Source organism: Sphaerodactylus townsendi, linkage group LG06 (genome assembly GCF_021028975.2).
Source record: "Sphaerodactylus townsendi isolate TG3544 linkage group LG06, MPM_Stown_v2.3, whole genome shotgun sequence".
Taxonomy (NCBI): domain Eukaryota; kingdom Metazoa; phylum Chordata; class Lepidosauria; order Squamata; family Sphaerodactylidae; genus Sphaerodactylus; species Sphaerodactylus townsendi.
In genome coordinates, this window is record NC_059430.1 from 56,526,282 (window position 1) to 56,552,419 (window position 26,138).

Here is a 26,138-nt window from a genome sequence, read left to right on the forward strand (position 1 = left end):
AAGACAATCCATCTAACTGCACTAACATGATAAGCAGCTCTATTGTCTTTATATCATGGTTATTATATATCTGTACATCTCACTCTATTCCATTGGCTCTACTCAGGTTACAGCAATTACATCAGAAATAGTACATTAAAATCACCTTCTCAAGGATAGCTTTAAAGCTGTAATCTTTTGGGACCACTGTATCTACAGGATCGCCTCTCCCAGTATGTCCCCCAAAGAGTGCTGCATTCACTGAACAACTATCTACCGATGATCCCTCGCCAAAAGATGTCTGGCTAGGGCCAGGGTATTTTTGGCCCTGTTTTATTTATTTTATTATATTTATATCCCACCCAGTTCCTGGCTGTAGCCTGACTCAGGGCAGCTTACAAAAGTAGAGTAAAACCAATGCACTGTAAAATCATAAGTAAACTGTACAATGTAGTGCAAAACTAAAACAATTATATATGGTTGCATTAATTGTCCCCAAGCCTAATAATTCTGTCTCCCTGCTATCCAATATTTATTAAGGGGAGAAGACAGAGACAGTGGGAAAGGCAGAATGGCCCAACAAAAATTCAGATGATGCTAATGGTAACAATATATAACACCCGTTATCAATATGGGTGTGGGAGGCTGGCTACTACAGATAAAATACTTACTCACAGAAGGGCCTCAATCAGAAGCCTGGTGGAACACCTCTGTCTTACAGGTCCTGCGGGATTAAGATCCCACAGGCCCCTGGTGTCAGCTGACAGAGAGTTCCACCAGGCTGGAGCCAGGGGTAAAAAAGCCCTGGCACTGATTGAGGCCAACTGGATGTCCTTTGGTCCAAGGACCACCAGCAAATTTCCATCAGACACCTGAAGTGTCCTCTGCAGGCAATACAGGAAGATGCAGCCTGGAAGGAATGAGCGTCCCACACTTCTCAAGGCCTTAAAAGTTAAAAACAACACTTGGAAGACAATCTGGTACAGACAACCAGTGCAGCTGGTGTAAAACTGGTGTAATATGCACCCTCCACTGGAGTTCCAGTTAAGAGTCTCAATGCTGCATTCTGGACTAGTCCTAATTTCTGGATTAACTTTAGATGCATGCCTGCATAGAGCAAGTTTCAGTAATCCAGCCTGGAGGTGACCGTTACATGGATCACTGAGGCCAGATGCGATCAGGACAAGTAAGGAGGTGAACTGTCTGACCTGGTGAAGGTAATAAAAGGTGGCTTTTGCTGTCTGCACAACCTGGGTCTCCATGCAGACAGAGGACTCCAAGGTCACACCCAGGCTGTTGATGAAAGTGACGAATGTTAAAGTCACTCTGTCTAATCAAGGCAGCTGGAAACCCTCCACTGGCCTCCTTGTCCCAGCCACAGGATCTCTGTCTTTGATGGATTAAGTTTGATGGATTAAGTCTGCTCTGTTTCAATTACCTGGCACAGCCTTCATACACTGAGCCAGAGCCACAAGGACGATGGCTAGCCAGCCTTCCATCAACAGAAAAAGCTGAGTGTAATCTACATATTGGTGAAAGCCCAACCCAAAGCTCCAAATTAGCTGTGCCAGGGGCCACATATAGATGTTAAATAATGTTGGGGAGAGAATAACCCCTTGTGGCTGTCACTGGAACCCCCCCCCCCCCACAACAGTCACCTGCTGTCCCTGGTCCTGGAGAAACAAGGTCAGCCACTTCAATGCCATTCCTCGAATCCCAGCATCAGTGCGGCAGTGAACCAAAAGATTATGGTCAGCCATATCAAAATCTGCAGTGAGATCTAATAACACAAGCACCGCTGACCACCTTGGTCCAGCTGTAATTGGAGCTTGTCTGCTGTGGAGACCAGGACAGTTTCTGTCCCATGGCCAGGACAGAAGCCGGACTGGAAAGGATCAAAGACTGATGAGTCATTCAGGCATGCCTGCAGCGGTTCCAGCACCATTCTCTCAACTACCTTACCCAGGAACAAAATACTTTAAACTAGGCAGTAGTTGGCCAGATCCACATGATCTAAAGATGGCTTTTTAAAGAGGGAGCATACCACTGCCTCTTTCAGCCTCTCTGGGAACTCTTAAGGGAGTGATGATATCCACGAGGGGGCTCTGTACCACCTCATGGCAGGCCTTCCCTAGCCCTGAGGGGCACAGATCGAGATGACAGTGAATTGGTCTCAAAGCTGCTTGCACTCTGTCACATCTGCTTCAGAGAGCAGACTGAAGTGATGCAAAACTGGACCAGAAGATGGCCAAGGGGCCTCCAGTTTTTTAAATTGTATAATGGTTGGTGGAAGGTCATGGTGGAGATTTTATCTGCAAATGAGCTCACAAATGCCTCGCAGCTAATGATTGAATCAATAGTTTAACATCCCACAGGTAGGGATATTAAAGACCAAATTACTTTGGACAATTGTGCCGAGTGTGAGCTAGCGGATACCATCGAGGAAGTAAAGTGATTCTTCTTTTCTTCCTTGACTGCCATCTCATAGGTTTTCAAAAATGTCCTATAAGATACTCTGGAAGCCTCATAATGAATTCTTCACCAAATTTGCTCTTGCTGTCTCAGTTCCCACTTCATCACTCGCAGCTTCTTGGTATGCCAAGGGGCCATGTTGATGTAGGATCGGAGAGGATGTTGGAGAGTGATCACGTTGATGGTTTGGAGAGTCGGGTATTCTAGTCCTCCACCAGCTCATTGAGTCAACCGCCAGTAGTTGTTGGATCCTGTAGAGCATTCTGGAAACTCAATGGATCCATGAGTCTCCATGGGCGAACATAAATAAATCTGTCGCCTACACAGGTGTGAACACTGACATCCACCTGAGCTCTCAGGTCAAAGTGATCCAATCATGGCACTCTATAGAAATTGGTACCACATTTACCCCCATCTCAATGTTCATATTCAGTGTGTGGCTTGCTTGATGTGTGGGCCCTGTAGTAACCAAGGAGAGTCCCAGTGTTACCATGGATGACACCAGGTCCACTGCTTGTGATGATGAGGCGAAGTCCACTTGTTGAAGTTCCCCAAAACTATAAGTTTAGGGTATTGCAAGGCCCAATCAAATATGACCTCTAGCAGTATTGACAGGCTGTCCACCAGCACGCTAGGTGGCTGATACATCAGCAGGACAACCAAACTGTCCATGGTATCCCACACCAGACCAACACATTAAATGCTAGGGATTGTTGACACAGGGATTGTCCTGAAAGAGACAGTCAGTGACTGGTGAAGGACCGAGAAGCCTGGTGGGGCAAATTCTTTTAAGGCGACAGTTTTGCCCTCTCTAACCCAGGTCTTGGTCACACAGGCCAGGTCCACATTGCATGCTACCAAGTAATCCCGCAAGGTAGCAGTCAAATTATTTATGGATCTGGCATTAAGCAACACCAGTGACGGAGAAGGGTACATAATCCTAGGCCTACCACAGTCATTTCTCAGAATGGAACAAAGGTCAGAAGGAGGACAAGCTTGTCTGAATCTCTTCCTCCTTCTCTCATATGGCCTTGTCCCACCACTATATCTCTCCCCTGCCCAATCACCACTGGGATCCCCAACCCCATGCCAGCCTCCCCAACAGAAATCCCGGGGTCTAATATCACATCCCACTCTAATAATCTAATTCCCAGTTATCTACCTACTAATCTAACTCCCAGTTATCTACCTAAGAATCTAATTCCCAGTTCCCAGTTAATTCCCAGTTATCAGCCCCACCTACAGGATGTTTGTTGTGAGGGGGGAAGGGCAAGGGGATTGTAAGCCCCTTTGAGTCTCCTGCAGGAGAGAAAGGGGGGATATAAATCCAAACACTTCCTCTTCTTCTTCTAATATATCCACTAATATATCCAAATAATCCCAATAACTAATTAACATAAACACCATATTTAATACTTCTGCCCTATCAGTTGGGTAGTTTAAAGAGCAGAACTGAAAAACAACTATAAAGACATGTTGACTCAAAAAGGAGGACTTCAATATTATGGAGTAACCTCAATGTAAAAACTTTGGGGTATTCGCCACTGTTGGTATATATCTCCAGAGCAACCTAAGAGGAGTCAAGCTGACATCACACAGGATCCGCAGGTCTCAATTACGTCCTGCTCCTCCAAATACAGCCAGGCCTCCTGCTGGAGAGGTCCTGCTGCTATTTAAAAAAGAGGACGACTTGGCAGATGGAAAGAAGTTGGAGGGTCTAGTGAAAGTTGGGGATCACCTTGATTTTCAGGGGAAGTCTGGTTGGTCTAACTCAGGGGTAGGGAACCTGCGGCTCTCCAGATGTTCAGGAACTACAATTTCCATCAGCCCCTACCCAATTGGCCATGCTGACAGAGGCTGATAGGAATTGTAGTTCCTGAACATCTGGAGAGCCGCAGGTTCCCTACCCCTGGTCTAACTGGTTCACCCTCCATGATTGTTTGCTGCAACCCAAATCACTTCTCATCTGTATTCCAGAGCACTGCCACTAGGGGTCTGCTATACCACCAGCAGTCACACCCTTTCCCTCGTGCCCTTTCCCTTCCCTGAACCCAGCCTGGTGGAACACTCTCTCTGACGAGACCCAGGCTCTGTGGGATTTGATGTAATAGCACATGGCCTGAAAAAAAGAGCTGTTACACCAGGCCTATGGATGAGGCAGCAATGGTTTACCATCAAATGAGCTCCCTCTCTTCCACCCACTTTTCTCCCCTCCACTTTAAAAAAATAAATAACAGGAGCTTATTTAATTTTTAAATTTTACTGTGTTTTTATTTGTCGGAAGCCACCCTGAGCCTGCCAGGAGAAAGGCAGGATACAAATACAATAAGTAATACTAATAATAAAGTGCTTAGGATAATAATATAGGAGATCTGAGAAACAATGGTAAATAAACAAAAATAACAATATAATCAAAGGACATTAAAGTAGTATAATATAAAATCAGTCATTTGAATGGATGACATTAAGATTTATACATTAAATTTCTGCTGGTCTCTTTCAGTATGTGGAGCAATTGCAATAGCCTTTAATATCATTAACATTTCTATATTCAATAGTGAAATAAACCAACCACTGGAATGCAAATTATCACTGTTGAGGAGACTGTGGTATTTTCCAGCAGGAGCTTTCGAATTAACAGATGTTTATATTCTTGCTGCTGAAGCAGCTGATTCTGATATATCACCTTTGAAGAAATTAGCAAGTTCCTCTTTTCCTGAACCAGGTGTGAAATTGTGGATGCAGTTGAAAATGTTCTTCATTTCTTCTGCTTAATGAAGAGCTTTGTGTGACTTTGAAATAGTAGCACTAATAGAAGTTGACTCCATAAAATATTTTGCTTACCCAAGTTGTGTCTCTTCTTTGTCTAGCTGCAGCACCAAAGTTATAGCTTCTGCTTACAGCAGAGACATAATTTGGTTCTTGGCTTTAGAAACAGGTGATGTTTCAAGACAGAAGTTTCCAGGAAAACCTGCTGTCTGTATTTTACCCTCTTACCAGAACCAGATCTCTACTTGTGCAATAGTCCAGTGGATGGTATTGTGACTAACTCTAGTCAACCATCCTCACTGAGATAGCTATAAAGAGGAGGCTCATTATTGCAGATGGAGATAGAGAAGAAGGCATCCATGTATTTCCTTTCTTCATCTGTTCTTTATGTCCCTATCATCTTCCTTTTTCCAGCTTGGAAACATTGGATTCTTGCAGACTAACATTGTTCCACAGTATTCTCCAAATACATGACAGTTACCACATGTACAAAAGCCAGCCAATACATATAGAAACCTAGGATTAGGCGTGCATGTGTTTGTGAGAGAGAGATTGAAACACATCAGAACCCTAAAATGTGTACAGGGAATTTCACGGAGGATCATCCTACCACCTCCTGGAAGGACTGGATGTATAGTTCCTCCTCATACATTCGTTTCCCCATTTCTTCAAACTGATCACCTGTTCTTTTTGATCACCTTTTCTTCTCAACTTTTTTATTTCTGACATTGCTCATAAAGGTTTTATTATTTACCTGGGTTGATCTCTGTATTGCCTCTATGTATTTGAATTCATTGATTTGTTGAATGAGTAAGGAAAGATTGCAAAAAAAGCACTTCACAGAATAATTAAATTCACTGTGTATGTAAAAAAAGAAATCTGATCTTCAAAAGATTCAGTCTGCAAGACTGAACTTTGAAATTAGCTTTTTGATATCTTTTGGTGAAGAATGGAAAACAAAATTGAGTAAATATGATAGATGCTATCATTTTAAACAGTAAAGACCTGTGGTGCTTAACTAAATGCTTTTGGAGAGAATAGCATTTAAAGGATTTTTTAAAAATTTAAATCTATTTTAAATCTTCACCTTCCTTTTCCTTACATGCTTTAATTAACACAGCTATATCTTTTTTGATTTTGTTTTATAGTTTTTTGTTGAATAATATCAGAATTCAGATGAATTTAGAAATTAAAGGAGTTGCTGCATCTCCAAAAGGAGAACCACCACTGTCTGCCAGAAAAAAGAAACTTGGTCAAGTATGTTTACTGTATGTTTACTGCTAACTGTATGTTTAATTTTTTAAAAAATCAGAGTAATTTAATATACTTTCATTATTTGAATATATATGAAAACTTACATATGTATGGACAAATTGCTAAAAGTGATACCATCTCCATATTGTTTTGGAAATCTGAGATCATGTGACTAGAAAATGACTCACAATGTATTATGTGATATCTCATTGTCCATGTTGCCAGGGGAGTGAACCTTTATACCTGGATTTACTTATCAGTTTCTACCAGCATGGCCAATTGGCCATGCTGGCAGGGGCTGATGGGAATTGTAGTCCATAACATAGGGAGTGCCAAAGGTTCGCCATCATTGGTCTGCAGATTCAATTTGTATATGCCTGATGGCCAAGGCATATCTACAGAAAATGGCGCCCAGGACAAGCACTGAAATTGCACCCCCCCCCCCCAAAATCCAACAGGACTTCCCTATCTTGTTAGGTGAGCTCTCTGGTGGCCAGGTTTACCTATTGCTTTTAACAGTGGGTAGAGACCAAAGAGATGATCTACCCACCATTAAAAACTAGTAGACCTGGCCTTCAGTGACGAGGTCTGCCCATTGCTTTCAGCCATGGGTAGACCAGCTGTCCAAGTGGTGACAGAAAGTGGAGGCTGGTAGGGTGCAGTCTGGAGGAGAATACACAGTGGCTTCCTTTGCAAAGGGCGCCTAGAGTGCCCCAGGCAAGTAGTACTCAGGGGACATGCCCTGGCTTGCCCAACCCCAGATATGCCAGTGCTCGTGGCTTGTGAACTTTTGATTTGCATGCAAGTAAAATGAAATGTGTAATGTAATGATCCCTTGATATAGCTGCAAAAAGCAGCTAGCAGCAATGGGGGGATTATGGATCAGAGTTATGGAACTGGTGTTCTAAAAATGTGTCAGTTCCATTTTCCTGACTGAAATTGACATCCCCCTGCTCTATACCTTTAGCTCCAATGGGGAAAATACACATTTCGGAAAAAGTAGTTCCTGTCTTTTTCCCTTCTGGGGCCAAACTCAGCCTTGAGAGCATTTTCAATTAAAGAAATATCTTCCAACCTTCTACCTTTTCCTAATACTACAGCCTTAATCCTTATTGTCTTCTTTGGCTGCTTATAACTTCTAAATTACTCTGTAGGAGAGTCAATCATACGTTCCAAATGCTGTATATAATTCTGCTTTCAGCTGCACAGCTCATTTAGTCTTACTTCAAAGCAGTATAGTATGCAATTGGTCTTCTGACTACATTATAACTACAGAACAGAAAAAAAGAAGAGCATAGGTTTCATATATTGTTCATTAGTAAGGAATGTTTACTAATGAACAAGGCATGACACGTATGCTTTAATGCTTCTAATCTGAACTTCCAGTTTGAGGAGCCTGTCATTTCTCCATAAACTCCTGATTTGCCCCAGGATATAGTGGCTTCTAATATTTTAGAGTATGTCTTGTGCCAGCAATATTTTCCTAAACTAGCAGAAGCAGCTGTTATCAGTACCTTAGTCCAAGGAATATCTCAAATTCCCTTTTTGCCCCTTGAGAAAATTAGTTCTTCGTTACAGATGTATGAAGTTTCCTGAAATGTTTCTGTGCTTGGATGAAAATGTTCCAGTTGTCACTTGAAACTGCAAATTTATTTGTGAGTTGTGCCAGTGTGCTGTTTTAAACATCAGTTGTGCCTACTTGCAGCAAATTTACCTTTAAGCCTACCTGCTTAAAAAGTTTACTCGAATGCCAGTTGCTTGATTTGTCCCTTGATTTGTTTTTTTTTAACTTTTCTACCATTCTCTAAATTGTTGCCTTTTCTTCTTTTCTGGACACACACATGGGGAAGTCTGGAGCCACTGTCATGGTTGCTCTGGGTCTCAAATGGTCTGAGACAGTAGGGTTTTTAGCATACCCAGTTCTTTCTCCTCTCTCCAGTTCCCCTTTTGCAGTGTAGCATAGGTACCTGGGGAACTTCACACTGACATCCTCTCAAGTCTTTTTCAAGGCAGTTCTTAATATCTGCAGGCTGATCCATGCCTCTTGAAAAAGGGAAGTCTTTGCACAAGGCAGAGAATAACTTTGTTGATCCTTGGGCCCCTCCTAGAGATGTAGCTGATCAACTGTAGATCAGGTGGTGGCCCCATGAAGGGGCAGTCCCCTCTAGCACTGACTTTTCTTTCAGTTTGTGGTGGCTCCATGTCAGGCCCAAGGATCAATTTGTCCTGATAACACAGATAGTAGTTATGGGAACAAATGAGTTTGTTTGTGGAAAACTATTAGTCAGAAACAAAGTATAGCACAGAATTTCTATAATATTCTGTTGTTACAGCACCTTCAAATGCAATATAGATTCACAGGGAAAAGGAGTAGCAGTTATTGATATGATAGATATGTGAAGTTCTTCTCACTTCCTTATGGTTAACCCAGAAAGACATGCTGACTTCAAATTCTATGGCTGTCACTCATGAAAATTCCCTGTTTCACCAAATTCCAAATGTATGTCAGACTTTCAGCCTATTTTCTTTGAAAAATACCCTACCAAATTACTAGTAGCACATAAACACAGACAGGGGGGAGGGGTCGAGCCCCAGGCACTCCTGCAGGGGATGCAGGAAGAACCCCCACTCCGACTGATCTAGCCCAGCCTTGCCTCCAGGAAATAAATTAATCTTAATTTTAAAGCAATCAGAGGCTTTTGTGGCAGTGGCGGGGGGTGGGGGGAAGTGGGGAGGAGAAAGAAGTGGCCCACAATCTTCCCCCATGCTGTTGCCACTGAAAAAAAGCCTCTAGTTGCTTTAAAATTAAGATTACGGTAACTTACTTTCAGGTGAGTGGGGTTGCGGTCAGGAGGAGACTGGGGAGGGGACAAGGTCAGGGAGCGGGGTCTTTTCATGGCCGGTCCCCAACCCCAGTCTCCTCCCAGCTGCAGCACGACTCACCTGAAAGTAAGTCTGTGTGTGTGTGTGTGGGGGGGGGGGGTTGATCTGAACCCACTGTTGCCCCTACCACCAAAACTTCCTTCCTCCTTCCTCTCTCTTCCTCCTGTTTCTCTCTTCTCCCCCCCTTTCTCCCTCTTCCCCCTTTCTCTTTCCCCCGCTTTTTTTCTCTGGATGGAGGATACTTTATTGAGTAATAGTGTGAGAGAGCAAGATATTGGAGTATATGAGCAGTCAGTGTGATGCAGCTTTCCTTGTTTCTAATTTGCATAGTGCACCCTTCGTCATGTCCCTGATTTTAAGATATTTTGTCTTTAATTGTTTTTTATTTAGAAAGTTTCTGAACAATTAGACTATGAGAGTTATGGAAGAGATAAAACATGATCAGCTCTTTTATTTTTTTCTAGCAATGGAAGCCACGCTCAAAATCAACCCATGGTCCCCGACCGGCAGAGTAAGTTTATGTTCCTTTTTTTATAATACACTTTTCACTGTTAGGTCTGTTTAGCAATGAACTGAAGGAACGAATTCATGAATTGAGGAGAATTATAACACTTTATAGTTTTAAATTGTCATTTATTTTTGTACAGTTAATTCAGGGGTTCATGTTCCAATAAAATGAAAAATTCCTCGTTTTTGAGACAGAACATGACTTTTACTGTTACATTATCCAAAGGTGGAAGATCCCTAGAAGCATGGGACTAAGCTTTAGAACATGTAGAGGAGGAATCCCCACATAGCATTTGGCAACACCTTTCCTGATGTCTGCCAATTGTTTTTAGACAGTGGATGGGGACCGGTAGGGCTTTTGCCTAGAAGGGTTTTAGTTTGACCACTGGAGATCTGATTGACTGAGCAGTTGCCACAACTGCACAGCGATGTTTATTGTATGACTGATTGTATGACTGAAGCTGGGTGTAAATAAGAATTTGTTAAAAAACAATGTGTTCATCTTATGCCAGCCATTTTGTGGTTGTGTTTACCACCATGTGTCAGAATTCCAAAGTTGCCCATAGGCACCAAAAGGTTGGGTATTCCAAAGCAGAGGTGGGTCAGGAACAGTCAGTCCATTCTGCCATCATGCTTGGATCTAATTCCAGTTGAAAATACTCTCCCCATAAAATATTTTATCTTGACCTTTTTCATTTTATTAGATTTTGATTCCTGTGAACTTCAGTAGAAACAAATTTGTTCATTAAAAGCAATGTAAATAAATCCATGGGGAACTTGAGATTGGGACTGAGTGAAAGGCTAGGGAACATGGTAGCCTTTGGAATGGTGAGTGAGAAGATTTAGGAGGGCTAGGAAAAAGGAGGATTGCAGAGTAAGGAGCTGCATGCACTTTTGAAAGAGCTGTGAGTTGTATGATTAGAAATACTATGGAGCAATGGAGCATTGCTGAGCAGTTTTTTCACATCTTTCCCACTTTCAGGCACTTAAATTTATCAGTGTCTCTACTTCAATGAGTTAAATTATGCTCAGGTGCCTTTTGCCAAATCCTTAGTGCATATAAATAGTTTAGCTGTTACTGGCAAGACTAAATATGTACCATTTTCAGTCAGATTAGTGTCCCGCTTCTAAGTGATTATTGGATTAGATATATTACTGTAAGAGGCCAATTGGTTTCAGTTTATGCTTTTTTTATAGAGGATAAGCAATAGAAACATATGACATTTGGCTTCTGCTTCTGTTGTGGAGAGTGACAAAGAATTAACCAGGACTGGCTGAAGTGTTCTGACATTGGAATAAAAACAGATCTTTCAGATTCTTTTCTTCTTTCTCCCTTTCCCTCCTGAACTTCCAGTATCTCTTGCTTCTGTGGGTGAAAACAATCTCATGGCTTATCTTGTCTCTGCTTCCTGAAACAAAATAGAGTTGAGAGCACATGGGGTGTAGCAGGGTTGGCTTAGTAGGCACATTCTGAAAACAGTTTAGGAAAACATCTGGAAGCATCTAAAATAAGGGGAAATGTTGAAAGCTTGCTACATTTTATGATTTGTGATATTCTACAGAGTTCCGTGCCTTGACTTGGGGAAACTGGGAGATTCTGAAGATGAGGTAACCATTATAAATTGTTAATTCAAATAATCTTAACAAGTTTGTAGATGTGTCCATGTGTAGAATCCAAACACAGAGATTAATATTGGAACAACATTTAGAGGCCATGCTGCAGTTTATTCTCTAGTTATTTTCATTCATTCATTTTTCTAAATTCATTAAAAAATTATCCTACTGAGTTCACCAATGTGATAAATTAACTACTGTGTGGTTACACCCTTTACATAATGGTTTGAGCTGAATTTCGATACTGATTATTTTCATTCTTTTATTTTGCTGTCATGGTTGGTGTAAATAAAACACATAAGTTAAACTTTTAAAGGCACTTTCCTTGTCCTGTGAGATTTTGTTTTTATTCTTCTGCTGTTAAGACTCTGGTTGGTGTAAGGTTAACCACACTGGGCTCCCAAAGTGAACTAGAAAAGTCCTTGAACAGTCATGGAAATTTGAAGGAAACTCATTTCCCATTGAGAAGATATTTCTAGTATTATAGCTGGAGTTCTCAATAATGAATGTTCAGCCTTGGCTACCTAAGCAAATTATTATTGAGTCTAACTGACTTTCTACACTGTTCAATGCAGGAAGAGAAAGACAACCCAAGGGCAGAACAGTGGTAGGAACTGCCAAGCATCTTTTGCCTTAGTGCAGTTTTGCTAGTAAGGATGCTTATTTTTTATACTGGTAAGAGCAGTTTATGTTTTTTCCCGAAAATGACTGAAGGCCTAAAGAAGTGGTAACATGTTTTAGTGTTAAATTTGGTATGAATTACTGACTTCTATAATAGGCAGAAACTGTTGGTAGTAATGTTGGTCCAAAGGTAAGTACAACCAAAATTTTTCTCCAGTTTTTCTATGATGCAGATTCCTAGGTTTTTAATTTGTGGGATAGTCCAAGGTAAAAGCTGAAAAATCTTTTTTTAATGAAAAATTGAACTACGTAATGTTAGGGTGAATGATCATTTCATGAAAGATATAAACGTGTTGAGTGATAAAAATCTTACCGCTGCCAATTGACAAAATGCTGTAGATGATCAGCTTCCCTGGAATAAAAGACTTGCCTTGTTTGGTTATCTGTGCATGTTCTCCCAGGCTGTATTATCTCCAATAAAATGCATGTTTTGGAACCTATATATTTCTTAGATAACTAATCTTTTCCAGTAATTTATAAAAGCAAAACATTTCAACATTAAACGTTTATAAATGTTCTCTTTTGCTTTAGGATGGAGATTTTTGTTCCCCGTACAGTAATAGGCACTCTCATATTGGTCCTCCATATTCATCTTCAACTGCTGGCTGGGGTAATCCATTGCAAAGTCCCTCTGCCCAGCATTATGATATTCAACAGGTCAGGTGGTTTGTAATTAGAAATAATTTCAAGTATGCTCTCTGGAGAACAAATAATGCCTTGAGTTGCTGATTTTAGGACATTACTGTCAGATGTCAAACAGTACAAGTATTTTCACCTTTGATGTATAATGCTAATTAATGTCATAATTTTTGTAATTTGAAGTAATTCTGGTAGGACCTTAGTTTATGTATTTCTAAATAACTGAAGTATTTTTTATTATACAAACTATGCCCAAGCAATGCAAAGTCTAACTATTTGGCTTCAAGTTTAAATTAGAACGTTAATGACCGCATCTATCGGTCCTAAAAATAATGAATTGGCATTTAGCTGTGAGGCATTTGTGAGCTTTTTTTGCAGACTTTCTATCAGGCTCTTCTGGCCATGTCTTTCTACCAGGCTCTTCCGGCCATGATTTATACAATAAGAGAACTGGAGGCCCCTTTACCGTCTTTTGGTCCTAATGTTGACCATTTCAGCCTGCTTACTCCCTCCCAGGTGGACAGGCTTCTTTCCGCTGTTAGAGCTACCAATTGTCCTGTTGACCCGTACCTCTCCTGGCTAGTGAAAGCTTGTGGGGAGGAGCTACGGAGACACCTGTTGAATATTATCAATAGCTCTCTTGAGCAAGGAGCCTTCCCAGGTTGGCTGAAAGAGGCAGTGGTCTGCCCCCTTCTTAAAAGACCAAATTTAGATCCTTAGGACTTGGCCAATTACCGCCCAGTATCGAACCTTCTGTTCCTGGGTAAGGTAATTGAGAGGGCAGTGGCAAGTCAGCTGCAGAAGTTCCTGGAAGATACCAAAGTGTTGGATCCCTTCCAGTCCAGCTTCCGCTCTGGTCATGGGACTGAGACAGTTTTGGTTGCTGTTGTGGATGAGCTCCCATGCCAGTTAGACAGAGGCAGTTCGGCACTGCTGGTGTTATTAGATCTCACTGCAGCGTTCGACACGGTAGATCATGACCTTTTGGTCCACCGCCTCGCCGATGTCGGGGTATGGGGGACAGCCTTGAGTGGGATGACCTCATTTCTCTGAGACCAGGGACAGCGGATGATGTCAGGGGAAGAGAGTTCCAGGTTAATTGCCCATTGAATATGGGGTGCTGCACGGGGCGATCCTTTCTCCAATGCTTTTTAACATCTATATGCACCCCCTGGCCAAGCTGGTCTGGAGCTTTGGGCTGCGGTATCATCAATATTCAGAAAACGAAGCTATTCTGCTAGACTTTCCCTGATGGCCAACCAGGTTAACATCTTTTCCTGGCCTCCTGGGGGAGGGAGGTGGGTGGGATCTATTAAAATGTAAGTCGCCCTATTGTTTTAAACTGTTTTAACTATTTATTATGATTTTATTATGGTGTTGTTGCTGCCCTGAGTCCCTAGGGGAAGGGTGGGGTATAAACAAACAAACAAACAAATAAATAAATAAATAAATCTCAATAAGATTTTAGATACTTGTGATGTTGCTCATCATTATACACTTTCACTACCACTGTAAAAACACTGATCAAGGTTTTGTATCCTGCCCTTCATACTGTAGGGTTGCTCCCTTTTATATACTGAGAACAGAGGGAGAAAGAGTCCAATGCATTCATTATACTTCATCGGTCATAACCAGTCCCGAAACCTCCATGCTTAAAGCTGTTAAGCATTATGTGTCAGTGCCATTTATTTCAGTGACCATGACTGAAATAATTCAGAATCCATGTTAGTTTTGATTGTGCATACTAAAATTTGGAGAACTAAAGATTCCTTTCTCCCTGTTTTGCCTGAATCATGGAGAGTGAGTTAGACTTGCTATGTTAATATCGTAATATGCCTCTTCAAAGTCACAGTTTAAATTTGATTTCAAAGTATTCTTTGCTAAAATAATTTTCCTCACCCAGTCATTTCTTATATTAACTTCAGTTATGTCAATTAATGTCAGTGTGCAGAATGTTGTTCAAAGTAAGCAACACTCTTTCAATGAGATTTTAAAAATTATGTTTTTCTCCTTTCTGTTACCTAGACAGCAAGAATAACTGGTCAGAAGAAAAATGAGGTACAGTGCAGGAAAAGTAAATGAAATAAAATGTTTCATACCATTTTTTACTATAAATATGAAGTTTTTTTAATTTTGGTAACTTGAAATAACAATTTTTGCTTTGGCATAATGGAAAATAAAGCAGTGTTTAATAAAGTATGAAAAGTACTCATCTCTTTTAGAAGAAGTTCTTCAGTTCACAGTTGCATATGTATTGTTCCTAACTTGCATTGTAGACATGTGGGATTTGATAGAACTCCTTATCAACTTTGTCAGGTTCACCTGTCTGCCTCCCTTAATTGGTATAAGGTTATGTTAAGCTATTGACAGATCTTTCAATATCCCTTTTCCAATTGTACCAGCCTGTACCTTCTATCTATAAAACTAAACAATGGTTTTAGAACTCCCACTAGACTAGGTTTGCCAGCGGGCTCGGAGAACAATTTTCTGACCTGTTAATAGAGACTTAATGTGTGGAAATGGAGAGTTTAAGTTTTTCAGGACATAAATGTAAATAACATCTCATTAGCCTCTGTTAAAAGATAGGACATGTTTTTCTCCAGGATTCCAACCCTACACCAGGCAAGCATCTGATGTCCTCAAGTCTTAACCATTTCCCAACTAATTTTACAATAGCAAATGGTTGTTAAACCATATCCCATAAAACAGCAATGTATTTTTAAAATAAGGTTTGCTATAATGAATGTTTCAGATTGTTCTTCATTTTCAGCTTTCACTGTGGGAGCAAAATATAGTTCCAGAAAATTTGCCTCTCCCTGCTGATTCTTACAGATTGAAGTATCAGCAATATGAAGCAGAAATGAAAGAAGGATATAAACAATATTCTCAGAGAGCAACAGAAAAGAAAGCAAACAGCCATTCTCATGTATTACCAGTAAAAATTACTGAGCAAAAGGTAATAATACTCTGATGTAATCTGAAAAAGAGAAACCATATGGAAAACATTGGGCTTAGGTTATTCTCATTGGAATAAGTTGTGAAGCACAATTTTAAAAATCTGGAAGATCATCGGCATTTTCCAGTACATGTCTTCATGTGAATGCCTCTATGCAGGGTTGTCTGTGTGTGGACTATGAGGAAAAAATCACAATAAAGTATCATGATTTCTTCTCCTATACATTACATGTTTCAGAGTATGTACAGATATGACATGCAATTATAAAAATTCATGATTAAGAAAAATAAATAAACCTAAGCCTGTAATTGCAAAGGAAAGACGTAAGATGTTTGGGGAAGATGTAGAGATTAATTTTATCATATGCTTCCTGCACTTACAGACAAAATTGAAATGAAATCAACAAAGGTACTGATTCAAATGCATCATGGTAGTTAATAATCATATTTCAATAATATGTTGTATTTCTATATAGGATTTACAGCCTGAAAATCACATGGTTGGTGAATTGACAGCCCTTGATGAAAAAGCCCAATTGCAACAGGGCTATATGAACAAACCATACGTAATGAAGCAGAGCCTAAGGAAACTGGAAGCAGTAAGTTTTCTGGGGATTATTGCATTAATATTTAGAACATATCTGTTGTGTTCCAGTTTATGATATAGATAGGTTCATTCATTCATTCATTTGACCTTTTTTGGCATAAGGATGTAGATAGGTAAAAAAGAATTTCTCACTGAATAGCATTAACATCATAATCTCTCCATGCAGTGTTGTTCTAATTTAGGTGCACACAATACTGATTTTAATGGAAAGCATATGTAATTTGCTAGTATTGTTGACATTTTGTGTACTATTAGTTTTCAATAAGTATCTAAAATCAGTTATTCACAGTGTAATACTACATTGCACCTGTCAATGGACACAGTGGTATAGGACTCAGTTTCATATTATGAATTAGCATGCATGCTAGTTGATTTATGGATTATAAATTTATCATTGTAATAAATTAGGTTAGGTCATCATTTTTTGATACAGCAAATGGAAGGGAAAGGAATGGAAATTATTTTCCTGCCTGTTAGAATAAAGCTTACATATATGACAGACACTTAAATTGTTCTTTTCTTCTCTAGCTGAGTGAAAATGAGTATCTGTAGACTGAGCTATGGTTACAAATTTCTGAAACATTGTAAATAAGTTTTACCTGTGTTAGTTTTATAACAAAAATGTACCTTTAATAAAGTGCTTCAAATGATCCCATTTTTGAAGTTTTATTATGTGGAATAGTTTATCGGTAACAATGTTTTCTGAATAACTTGATTTATATGTTTTTTTCCAATTATTGTGCTTTGCAGGAGGATGTTGTAGCAGAGAGAAAAACACAAACTGTAGTAGAACAAATAATGCTAGATCAGTTATGTAGGTAAGATACTTTATAATCAGATTAACTACATAGTAGGGTTCTGCTCTGTGTATTTTTTTTTCTGGGCAAGAAATAAAGAGTTTGATCCTATGAATCTGCTGTTATAACTTGAAGGAAGATGGCTTGTGCTGAAAAAAACCAACACTTTGCTGTTAATAAAATGGATTTACAGGACTGAATTAATCTGAACATTATTTAAGGCACAATGCAGCCAAAGTAAAGCACTTCACATTTATATTGTTTGGATTTTTTCTGTTTGGCTGGATTGTACTCTTATTTATCATTGATTTATAAATGTATATCCCACTTGTCCAATAGACCTCAAGGTAGCATAGATCATAAAGCATAAAATCAATGCTAAATGAATGCATAAAAGACCCATCCGAAGGGATAGCCCTATCCAAAGTGTGAATCCTTGAAAGTTACTACTGATGAATTTGGTGAGACTTATTTCTGAACAGACATTTATAGGATCAGACTGTTGAGCATCCCTATTTTGTCATAAGTTTTATTGAAATAAATGGAATTGTTTACAAGGATAGCTGTTATCTCGTCCCTCTATCCATATACATCAAGGTAAAATAGCTGTACCTGTAAAGAATTTGTAGAAATCTGGCAAGCAACAGTTAGTAAGGTCTGAAGGGGAGAAGAAGGAAAAATAGTTTTTGTATCCTCTTGACAACCTGTTCCTGATTTTGTCAGAACAACACAGGTGATTCCTCTGTCTGGTATGAAGAAAGTTGGATATAGAGGAGGATCATGCTGACAATTGTGGAGCAAGACAGATAAGAAAAATGATAAAATGGGAACAATCAAGGTTCCTCTCTATTCTTTCTCATTGCTTCAGTAGCCTCCCCTTGCATATCAGCTTCCAGTCCTCAAGACACAGATCGAATAAACTGTATTTAGGGGTTGAATTGTGACTACATCTTTTTTTAGGACGCGCCATTAAAAGAGACACTGCCCTAAATGAAACATTGCCCAGATTGCTACTGACTATGTAGTGAAGCGACTTGTTCTTCCATCATCATGTCTATGCATAGGAGGAACTATAATACCAGTCTTCCAGATTGCCTTTAGGTGTCTTTGAACTTAACCGCTAGAACATGAATTATGTTTTACTTCCATAAAACATGTGTTTTTGTTTTTATTTTTGAGCTAGAGCTGTAATAAGTGACCCAGAACAAAATGGAAATACTGGTAGCTATGAGAAGGATCCTTCCCTTCCTGGGTTAAGGACAGCACCTCTGCGCTTTAGGAGACGAACATTACATGAAACTAAGTGAGTTGATGTTGCTGTGTTAGCGTATGTGACTGTTAATATCTTAAAAGCTATTGTATGAAGAAGTATTGGTTGATTTCTTTTCCTATGTAAAAAAAAATACCAATAATCCTGTCTGTCTAAATGAGATCTATTCTGATTCCACATATTTTTTAATTATTTATTTAGATTTTTATGCTTACAGCATTGTTCTCCCCTCCATTTATCTCCATAACATCCCTGTGAGGTAGGTTTGGCTAAAGGCCTGTGACTGTTGAGAGCTTCCATGGTTGGGCAGAACCAGGTCTCCCAGACTACAGTCTGACACTCTAACCACTACATGACACATGCCAACGCTAATGATGATTTCCAGTTCTAACAAGAAGTTTGCTTGATTTTGCTGCATTTAAAATTGTTGTTCGTATGCCATCTCAAGTGCTTGCTGAAAAAGCAGAGGATTTTAAAATAAATAAGTATTATTTCTTGGGGTCATCAGGATCCGAGATCACTAATTTGTTTATTACTAATGCCTGTTAAGTACTGATAAATAATCTATGTCTGAACAGACAGAAGATAGCCCTGTATGCATATTTTCTCCTAGTATGGTCTGAAGGCATGTGATACAGCTTTCTTGCTTGAAGATATGCTTGTCTCAATCTGGTTCATGCTTAGATGGCAGACTTCCTAGGAATCCAGTATATACCCCTTTGGGTTCTAAGAAAGAAAGGCAATATATAAATGTAACTAGTAAAAACTAAGGATAGGTAAAACAGGGGAAAGGATGGAAAGTGAAAATGGATTTTTTAACTTGGAAAGGCAACTTTGGAATTTATTACAATATTAGAGAGTGACCCATGAGGAATTGCAGTGTCAGGAAGATCCTTCTCATTCCCCTTTCATCCCTCTGTCCCCTCTTCTTCCTCCATACCTTTTCCCCTTCTTGGCATCATCTTTGGCAATTGGCTATGTTGCTTTGACAATACAAAATGTCTTCTCAGGTGCCATTTTGGGTTACCATGGCAAGCTGACAAATCACAGACCAATAATATTGCAAAGGCACGTGAAATAGTTCATGAAATCCCATGAAACTTCAGCTGCTTTTTCAGCCTTACTGGTTGGTGATGTAGATACATGTTCAAACCACAGGAACCATGTATTAGTTTATTTGAAATTTTTGCCCTAATTTAGTGTTTATAAGGAGAAGTTGCATTTTTTGCATACATTTGGAGGGCATGTTGGGACCAGCTCTTCAAAATTAGTCACAATGATTATAGTAAGATTTTTTTTGTCAACACGTTGCCTGTCATATGTTTAGGGCTGTGCCTTGAAGCGTTTACTGTTGTGCCATATGCCTTTACTTAGAATGGCAACCACATTTTGTGCCTGTTCCATAATAGTAGCACAGAAGCAGATAAACATGCTCATTATCTTTGAGAGAACAGCACTTCCTGCATTATGTTTGTGCAAAGGTTAGTGCTTATGAAGCTTTCCACTTGCAGTAGAGGGGATTTTTGAAAATGTTTATTAATATTATAAATTAATACTCTATAGTTCTGCCAAATTTTTAACAGTGTGTAGTATATTATATTGGTCCCAGCTGTACAGTGGCTGTTCATGTTTTGAATACTGTTCTGTGCATTTCTGGCAGTGAAATTGAAACTGATAATAACAGAGTACAGAAAAGATGACAATATGGTTAATAGCAGGGTTTATTCTTTGATTACCCCATCAGCTGAGGCTAGGTGGGTGGCAACCCAAAAAGGAGCCCTTTTCATTTGTGGTATCAAACTTACAGAAATCCCTTCTCAGGGAGATTCATCTGTCCTTATCTATCATTGTCTTCTGCCAGCAGGTTGAAGTCTTTTATGTTTTGTCTAACATCCCCTCACTGGCCCTTCTTTCTTGTTTATGTGTTGGGTGTATGTTGCTATTTTTTTTTACTTGTTGAGGTACCAAAATTTCAGGGTATCATCTGGAACCTGTCCTTATGGAACCCTCAAATTTTGGTGCAGTTTGGTTTAGGGGGTCCACAGTTATGGACCCTCAAAGGGGGTGCCCCATCCCCCATTCTTTGCTAAGGAGATGGGGGCTACCCTTTGAGGGTCCATAACTTTGGACCCCCTGAACCAAACTGCACCAAACTTGGGGGGTGCTATCATCTCCAGATGATACCCTGAAATTTTGGTGCCGATACATCCAAAAATGCACCCCCTGCAGGAACATCCTAGAAATTTGCCCAAGAATCTTTGTTCTTCATTGAGTTTTCTGCATTGCTGTCAATGGGGGTTGCAGGCTGTGGGGGGCACATTTCTGAAGGCACAGTCTCAAAACTTTCAGGGTCTCATCAGGAGACTGCCCTAATGATACCCCCCAAGTGTGGTGCAGTTTGGTTCAGGGGGGCCAAAGTTATGGACCCTCAAAACTGTAGCCCCCATCTCCTATTAGCTCCCATTGGAAACAATGGGGGATAGGGGCACCCCCTTTGGGAGTCCATAACTTTGGACTCCCTGAACCAAACCTCACCAAACTTGGGGGGTAGCATAAGGACAGTCTCCTGATGATACGCTGAAATTTTGGTGCCGCTAGCCTCAAAACTGCGCCTCCTGCAGGCCAAAAATGGAAAACCACTAAAATAGCCAAAAACGAACCCAGCATTTTGATGCCCCCCACAAGGTGATGCCCTGGGCAGCTGCCCACCTTGCCCAATGGGCATTACGCCAGTGACTGTCAGTGTTTGGCCACCCCTTTGAGTTCAGCTTTCACAGAGGGACTACCTGTTAGGATTCTGAAAAGGAAGTGGTCAGCCACAGAGTATATTTGTTCTCTTCCTTGGGTGTTAGGACTCAGTGCTCACACTATAGTACTAAGTGCCCTTTCTGCACTTTTTCCACCACCAAAGTGACTTACTGCTTGCTCTCAGTTGTCATTGAAGGGAGCTCTGAGATGGAGTCCTGTGCCATCTGTCCTACTGATGGAGTTCTAAGATGTCCTGGCTGTGCTTTTTATATGGTAAGGGAGCTTGCCCACCCCTGGGGAGAGGGGATGATGAGTCATGCCTGTAGTTGACATCCCAAGCTTCTCTTGGCCAAGTGGGTGTGGCTATGGCAGTGGGGACACTTGATTTTTCAGTTCAGTTGGTGACTATCAGCTACACTGTGATTTTTGTTGGCATAATGTTCCTCCTCTGACAGAGCATTCCCAGTCTGAAAGAGCACCAAATAACTCTAGCCAGCCCCAGAACTGTCTACAACTGTGCCAGTACAGGGCCTACAATTTGGTTGTGCCAGTGTCTGAGAACTGTGATGCTGTACTGGGGCCTGCATTAGTATAACTGGGCCTTATTCTGACACATGTTGGGCCCATTCCGCACACGCAAAATAATGCGTTTTCAAACTACTTTCACAACTGTTTGCAAGTGGATTTTGCCATTACGCACAGCTTCAAAGAGCACTGAAAGCAGTTTGAAAGTGCATTATTCTGCATGTGCAGAATGAGCCTCAGAAATATGCCATTGTAAAGGTCAGTCAGCTCCCTGAACTCTTTTGTGCCCCCCATAGGACTGTGCTGTAAATCCCCAAATCACACTTCATAGCAATTGTCTGGTCATGCAGCTAAGACCATAGACACAAGAAGAGAACACCATTGGCTATTTGTAATATCCTAGGAGCCCAGTTACCTGCTTCTTATATGTCTCATACTGCCTGTCATTTTGCCTGCCTTCTCATACAGCCACATCTTAACTGCCTATACTTGCTGCTTATTAACTTATCAGATCATATCATCCACCTTTCCTTTGATCTAGAATGGCATGGTTTATTAAAACCAGCAGTAACCAAGTGGGTTGTGAGCTGTTAGGAGTCTTCCTGTCTATTGGTTTTGGACACCATGTAGCCATGGAGTGGGTAGGATGTAGCAGCGGTGGCAAAGTCACATTACAGTCCTAACCTGGAGACAGTTGCGGTGAGTGTCAAGATGAACATGGAGTCGGGATGAAGGAGGATTTCTAGTCGCAAAACTATATGTTGTTCTCTATATAACGAAAAAAGTGATAGCTTTGTTTTCCAAAATAGCATCAGTGATAGAATGAGTTCTGAAAGCAAATGAGATTAATAGCTTTTCAGCTTTCTTGTTCTTACCACAGTTCTTTTGCATTTCAAAACTGCATTTTGGATAACAGGGTAGCCTGGTATTCTCATTTTGTCTTTGCCCAACTGGTTCCTAATTGGTTTAGTATATAACTGGATTGTTTTGAGTTCCAGAAATTGTACACTTGCAAATTCATTAGTTTACTGCTACATAATTAATATATATATTTTTCAGAATAGTGACTAGGTCAGCATTGACTGAACATATGCTTTCTAACAAGCTACGTTTTGATGGTAGATTAATATCAAGGTAAGTCTTAATTTCATTTTTTTACCTTCTGTGAATGGACTTCTCATTGACCATATTTTATGTATAAATTTAATTGCAAATCTCTTCTAACATAATCTTTTCTGACAGAATTAGAAAATATATCATCTCTTTACTACGGCCTCCATCAAACATGCGTCAGTGGATTGCTGCAGAACATTTTTGTTTGTTGGGGAGAACCATATTTTTATGAGTGCAGACCTAGATTGTAGACAAAATTGCCTATCATGTATTTTAGGGAAGAATACAGCAGTGTACTAGTTCTGACCATCATCTTCTGCCCCTGTGAATGCAGTCTGTATTATCACAAGCCTAGCCGAGAATCCTGTCCTGCTTCAGCTGTGTCAACCATGTGAGGAATTAGTTGTGGGCCTTTCTCTTATAGTTGTGTGGGTGGGGGCAGAAATGCACCCACATTCACTGGGTATTTACAAACCACAGTTTCATTTTCTGACTCCTAACGCTCAATATGCAGAAGTGGTACTGCTAAGGATTTTTGTTGTTTTTAATTGATTCATGTGGACAAGGTGGTGAAATCATGATTGTACAATAGTATCTTTTGAAGCTCAGATTTTATTTTGGAGGATGTTTCTCCAGTAGAAAGTCTACTTCACAGTTAAATAAGTCTTTATGTAAGCCTATATAAAACTGAGTTTGTTTTAACATATATTCTGCCTGCAACCTGGGAACTAATGGCAGTATTCTAAGTCCACTGACATCAATAAGTATAGAAGATACAATTCTGCTTAAAATGTCACTGTAAGTGACTTACCTGCACTGAATCTTGCAAATTTGTCTGCTGATACAGTTCTATGAAGAGATGCTCTAATGTAAACTTAGAATTTTGAATAGGATTGCAGTAGTAATGGTAGTATTGGATCTAATATGCATAATGTTATGGAACGGATTCTACTATAATAACAGCACCTAATAGAGATTTCTGTTACCATTATAGAAATGGACGTGATGCTTGTCGAGAACTGATTGGATTTTTCTTTGCATGTGATAAGTCTCTAACTGTATATGAGTATCGCCTATTTGGTAAAAATAGGTATGTATGAAAAGGAAAGTTTTCATTAGAATATTGTCCCTTTCCACACAAATCCCCTGGAGCATTTCTAAAACATTTTCAACCCCCCCCCCCCCCCGCTTTACAATGATTTATGTCTGCATTCACCCCCTCAAAACGATTCCTGGCTGCCATTATGTGATTTCCTCCCTGTTTTTTTAGTCCTGTGTTGAATTGATGATTCAGTGCTTCAAAACCTGTGATTCTCTGTTCCTCATATACTTGATGCTTTGAGGATTTCTCCCCACCCAAATAAAAGACAGAGAAATGTTGCAAATAAGCAGGTGAGGGGGAACTGAGTGAGCTCAAAAAATGGTGCTGAAGAGGAAGTTCAGGGAAGCAGAGAAGTGTGGGAAACATAGTCAGTAGATCACACAGCAACTGAAAACGTTTTCAAAACAATGCATTGTCGAAGGCTTTCACGGCCGGATTCAACTGGTTCTGGTGGGTTTTCTGGGCTGTGTAGCCGTGGTCTGCTGGATCTTGTTCCTAACGTTTCACCTGCATCTTTGGCTGGCATCTTCAGAGGTGTATCACAGAGGGTAACAGTGTGTAACAGACTTCCCTCTGTGATACACCTCTGAAGATGCCAGCCACAGATGCAGGCGAAACGTTAGGAACAAGATCCACCAGACCATGGCCACACAGGCCGGAAAACCCACCAGAACCATTTTTCAAAACATTTCAGTCATAGAATTGTTTTAAAAGGGAATTCATTTAAAATGTTTTGAGGCTGGAAATAAAATATTTGGAGGTAGAAACAATACCAAACTCCATGGAGGAAACATTTTATTTCCTGCCTCAAAGCGTTTAAAAAGGTTTGTGTGGAAAGGGCCATTATTGAACTATTTGTTTTCAATAGAGAAACCTTAAAGTGTTTTTTCTTCCATAGGACAAATGCTCTGCCCTTTATTCAGAAGGGAATTTATGAGCATCAGCGTGGACAAAGAAAAGGAAAACAATACAGTCTTAATGACTTCTGTGTTGTAAGTTCTGAGAGCCTCAAAATAATGTTTAAACAATGACTAATTCTTCTTTCTATTTATTAGGACTCAGATCTGGTGTTCGTGTCATTATGTTTTTCTTGCATGTTATCAGTGGCCTCTGTGTTGAGAGATGGACTTGCTGTGCTTGTTAGATCAATGGAATCTATTATAAGTCTTATGCTTTGATATTTTTAGATATTTTGGGTATTCTAGATCAAATTTCAAAGTGTTTGGGAAGAATTTTACTTTTGTTCTTTAACGCTAAAACTGGGGAAATGAGCTTTTTGTGTTTTTCACTTTTATTAGCATTTTGTATCAGACTCTTGGCTTGCGAGTTATTCTGTTGAATAAATAACTGTAAATAATAGAACCAGTACAACACTGTGTATCTTGCTTTTCCCACAAGAGGGCAATCAATAGCAGTCAAGACAGGATTATTGAGCAGTTTGTGTTTTACATGCTTTTATAACTAAGTGACTTCATAGTTTCTTAATGGCTATTTCCATTTTTAACACTTCATAAAAAATCTGATGGTATGTCTTACTGCCAGTATGACAGTTGGGCCAAGCTGTCTCTGGTTCCTAGATATGCTTGGGGTTTGCCAGGTTTGAAATGATCATATGGTCATCAGTAGTAGCTACAGCTTTGCCTTTTGAGGGTGGGAACCACCAGGGTGAATCCTCTCCAATAACCACACTGGACACTTAGCTGGGATAAACATTTGGCCATAGCCATTTTATTAGCCAACCACAAACAGAAGCGTGAGGCGTAGCATGGGTCTTGATCTGGCCTGTCTGTTTCATAGCGAAGCTCCAATGGGCGGATGCCCTGTATTGGACTTCGCTCCACTGAGGGGCTCTGCCGGGCGGACGCTCCTGGCAAGAGGTGATCCCCATTTTGCCGGTTCGGCAGGGCGGTTGCCTCTTGCCGCCATCGGCACTTCCAGATCATTACCCATGCGCCACCGCCAAACGGCTATGACAGAAAAAATTGCAACAACCGGACAAATCCAGGGAGAGGTGGGTGGGCAAATCGCTGGCTGGCCGAAGCACATGGCCAGAACAAAGGAGGGCTTCCCCTTTAAAGGGTCGATCTGCCCTCCCCCTTGGTGACGTCAGCCCTTGCCCAACATGGCCCGGGCTTCGCTTCCGCCCTCAGTTAGGCGGAAGCGGTCACCTTGGCTCCACCCGTCCCACCCCCAGAGGCAACCGCAGCCGGTGGGTGATTCACA

General features: G+C 40.4%; 1 protein-coding gene across 6 annotated transcripts in view; it reads left to right on the forward strand.

Moving 5' to 3' along the window:
- CAPS2 (calcyphosine 2) overlaps positions 1 to 26,138 on the forward strand; it is a 49,287-nt gene that overhangs the window by 5,689 nt on the left and 17,460 nt on the right. For 3 of the 6 annotated variants that reach the window (XM_048501942.1, XM_048501940.1, XM_048501941.1), the window contains exons 2-13: positions 6,369 to 6,477; positions 9,822 to 9,868; positions 11,427 to 11,472; positions 12,691 to 12,816; positions 14,824 to 14,856; positions 15,569 to 15,754; positions 16,230 to 16,352; positions 17,111 to 17,178; positions 18,341 to 18,460; positions 22,760 to 22,834; positions 23,808 to 23,903; positions 24,814 to 24,907. In XM_048501942.1, the coding sequence (XP_048357899.1) occupies positions 6,397 to 6,477; positions 9,822 to 9,868; positions 11,427 to 11,472; positions 12,691 to 12,816; positions 14,824 to 14,856; positions 15,569 to 15,754; positions 16,230 to 16,352; positions 17,111 to 17,178; positions 18,341 to 18,460; positions 22,760 to 22,834; positions 23,808 to 23,903; positions 24,814 to 24,907 (1,095 nt within the window). In that variant the 5' untranslated portion in view covers positions 6,369 to 6,396. Of the gene's footprint in view, positions 1 to 6,368; positions 6,478 to 9,821; positions 9,869 to 11,426; positions 11,473 to 12,690; positions 12,817 to 14,823; positions 14,857 to 15,568; positions 15,755 to 16,229; positions 16,353 to 17,110; positions 17,179 to 18,340; positions 18,461 to 22,759; positions 22,835 to 23,807; positions 23,904 to 24,813; positions 24,908 to 26,138 lie in introns of those variants that run through there. The other 3 variants (XM_048501943.1, XM_048501945.1, XM_048501944.1) reach the window with 3 other exon arrangements.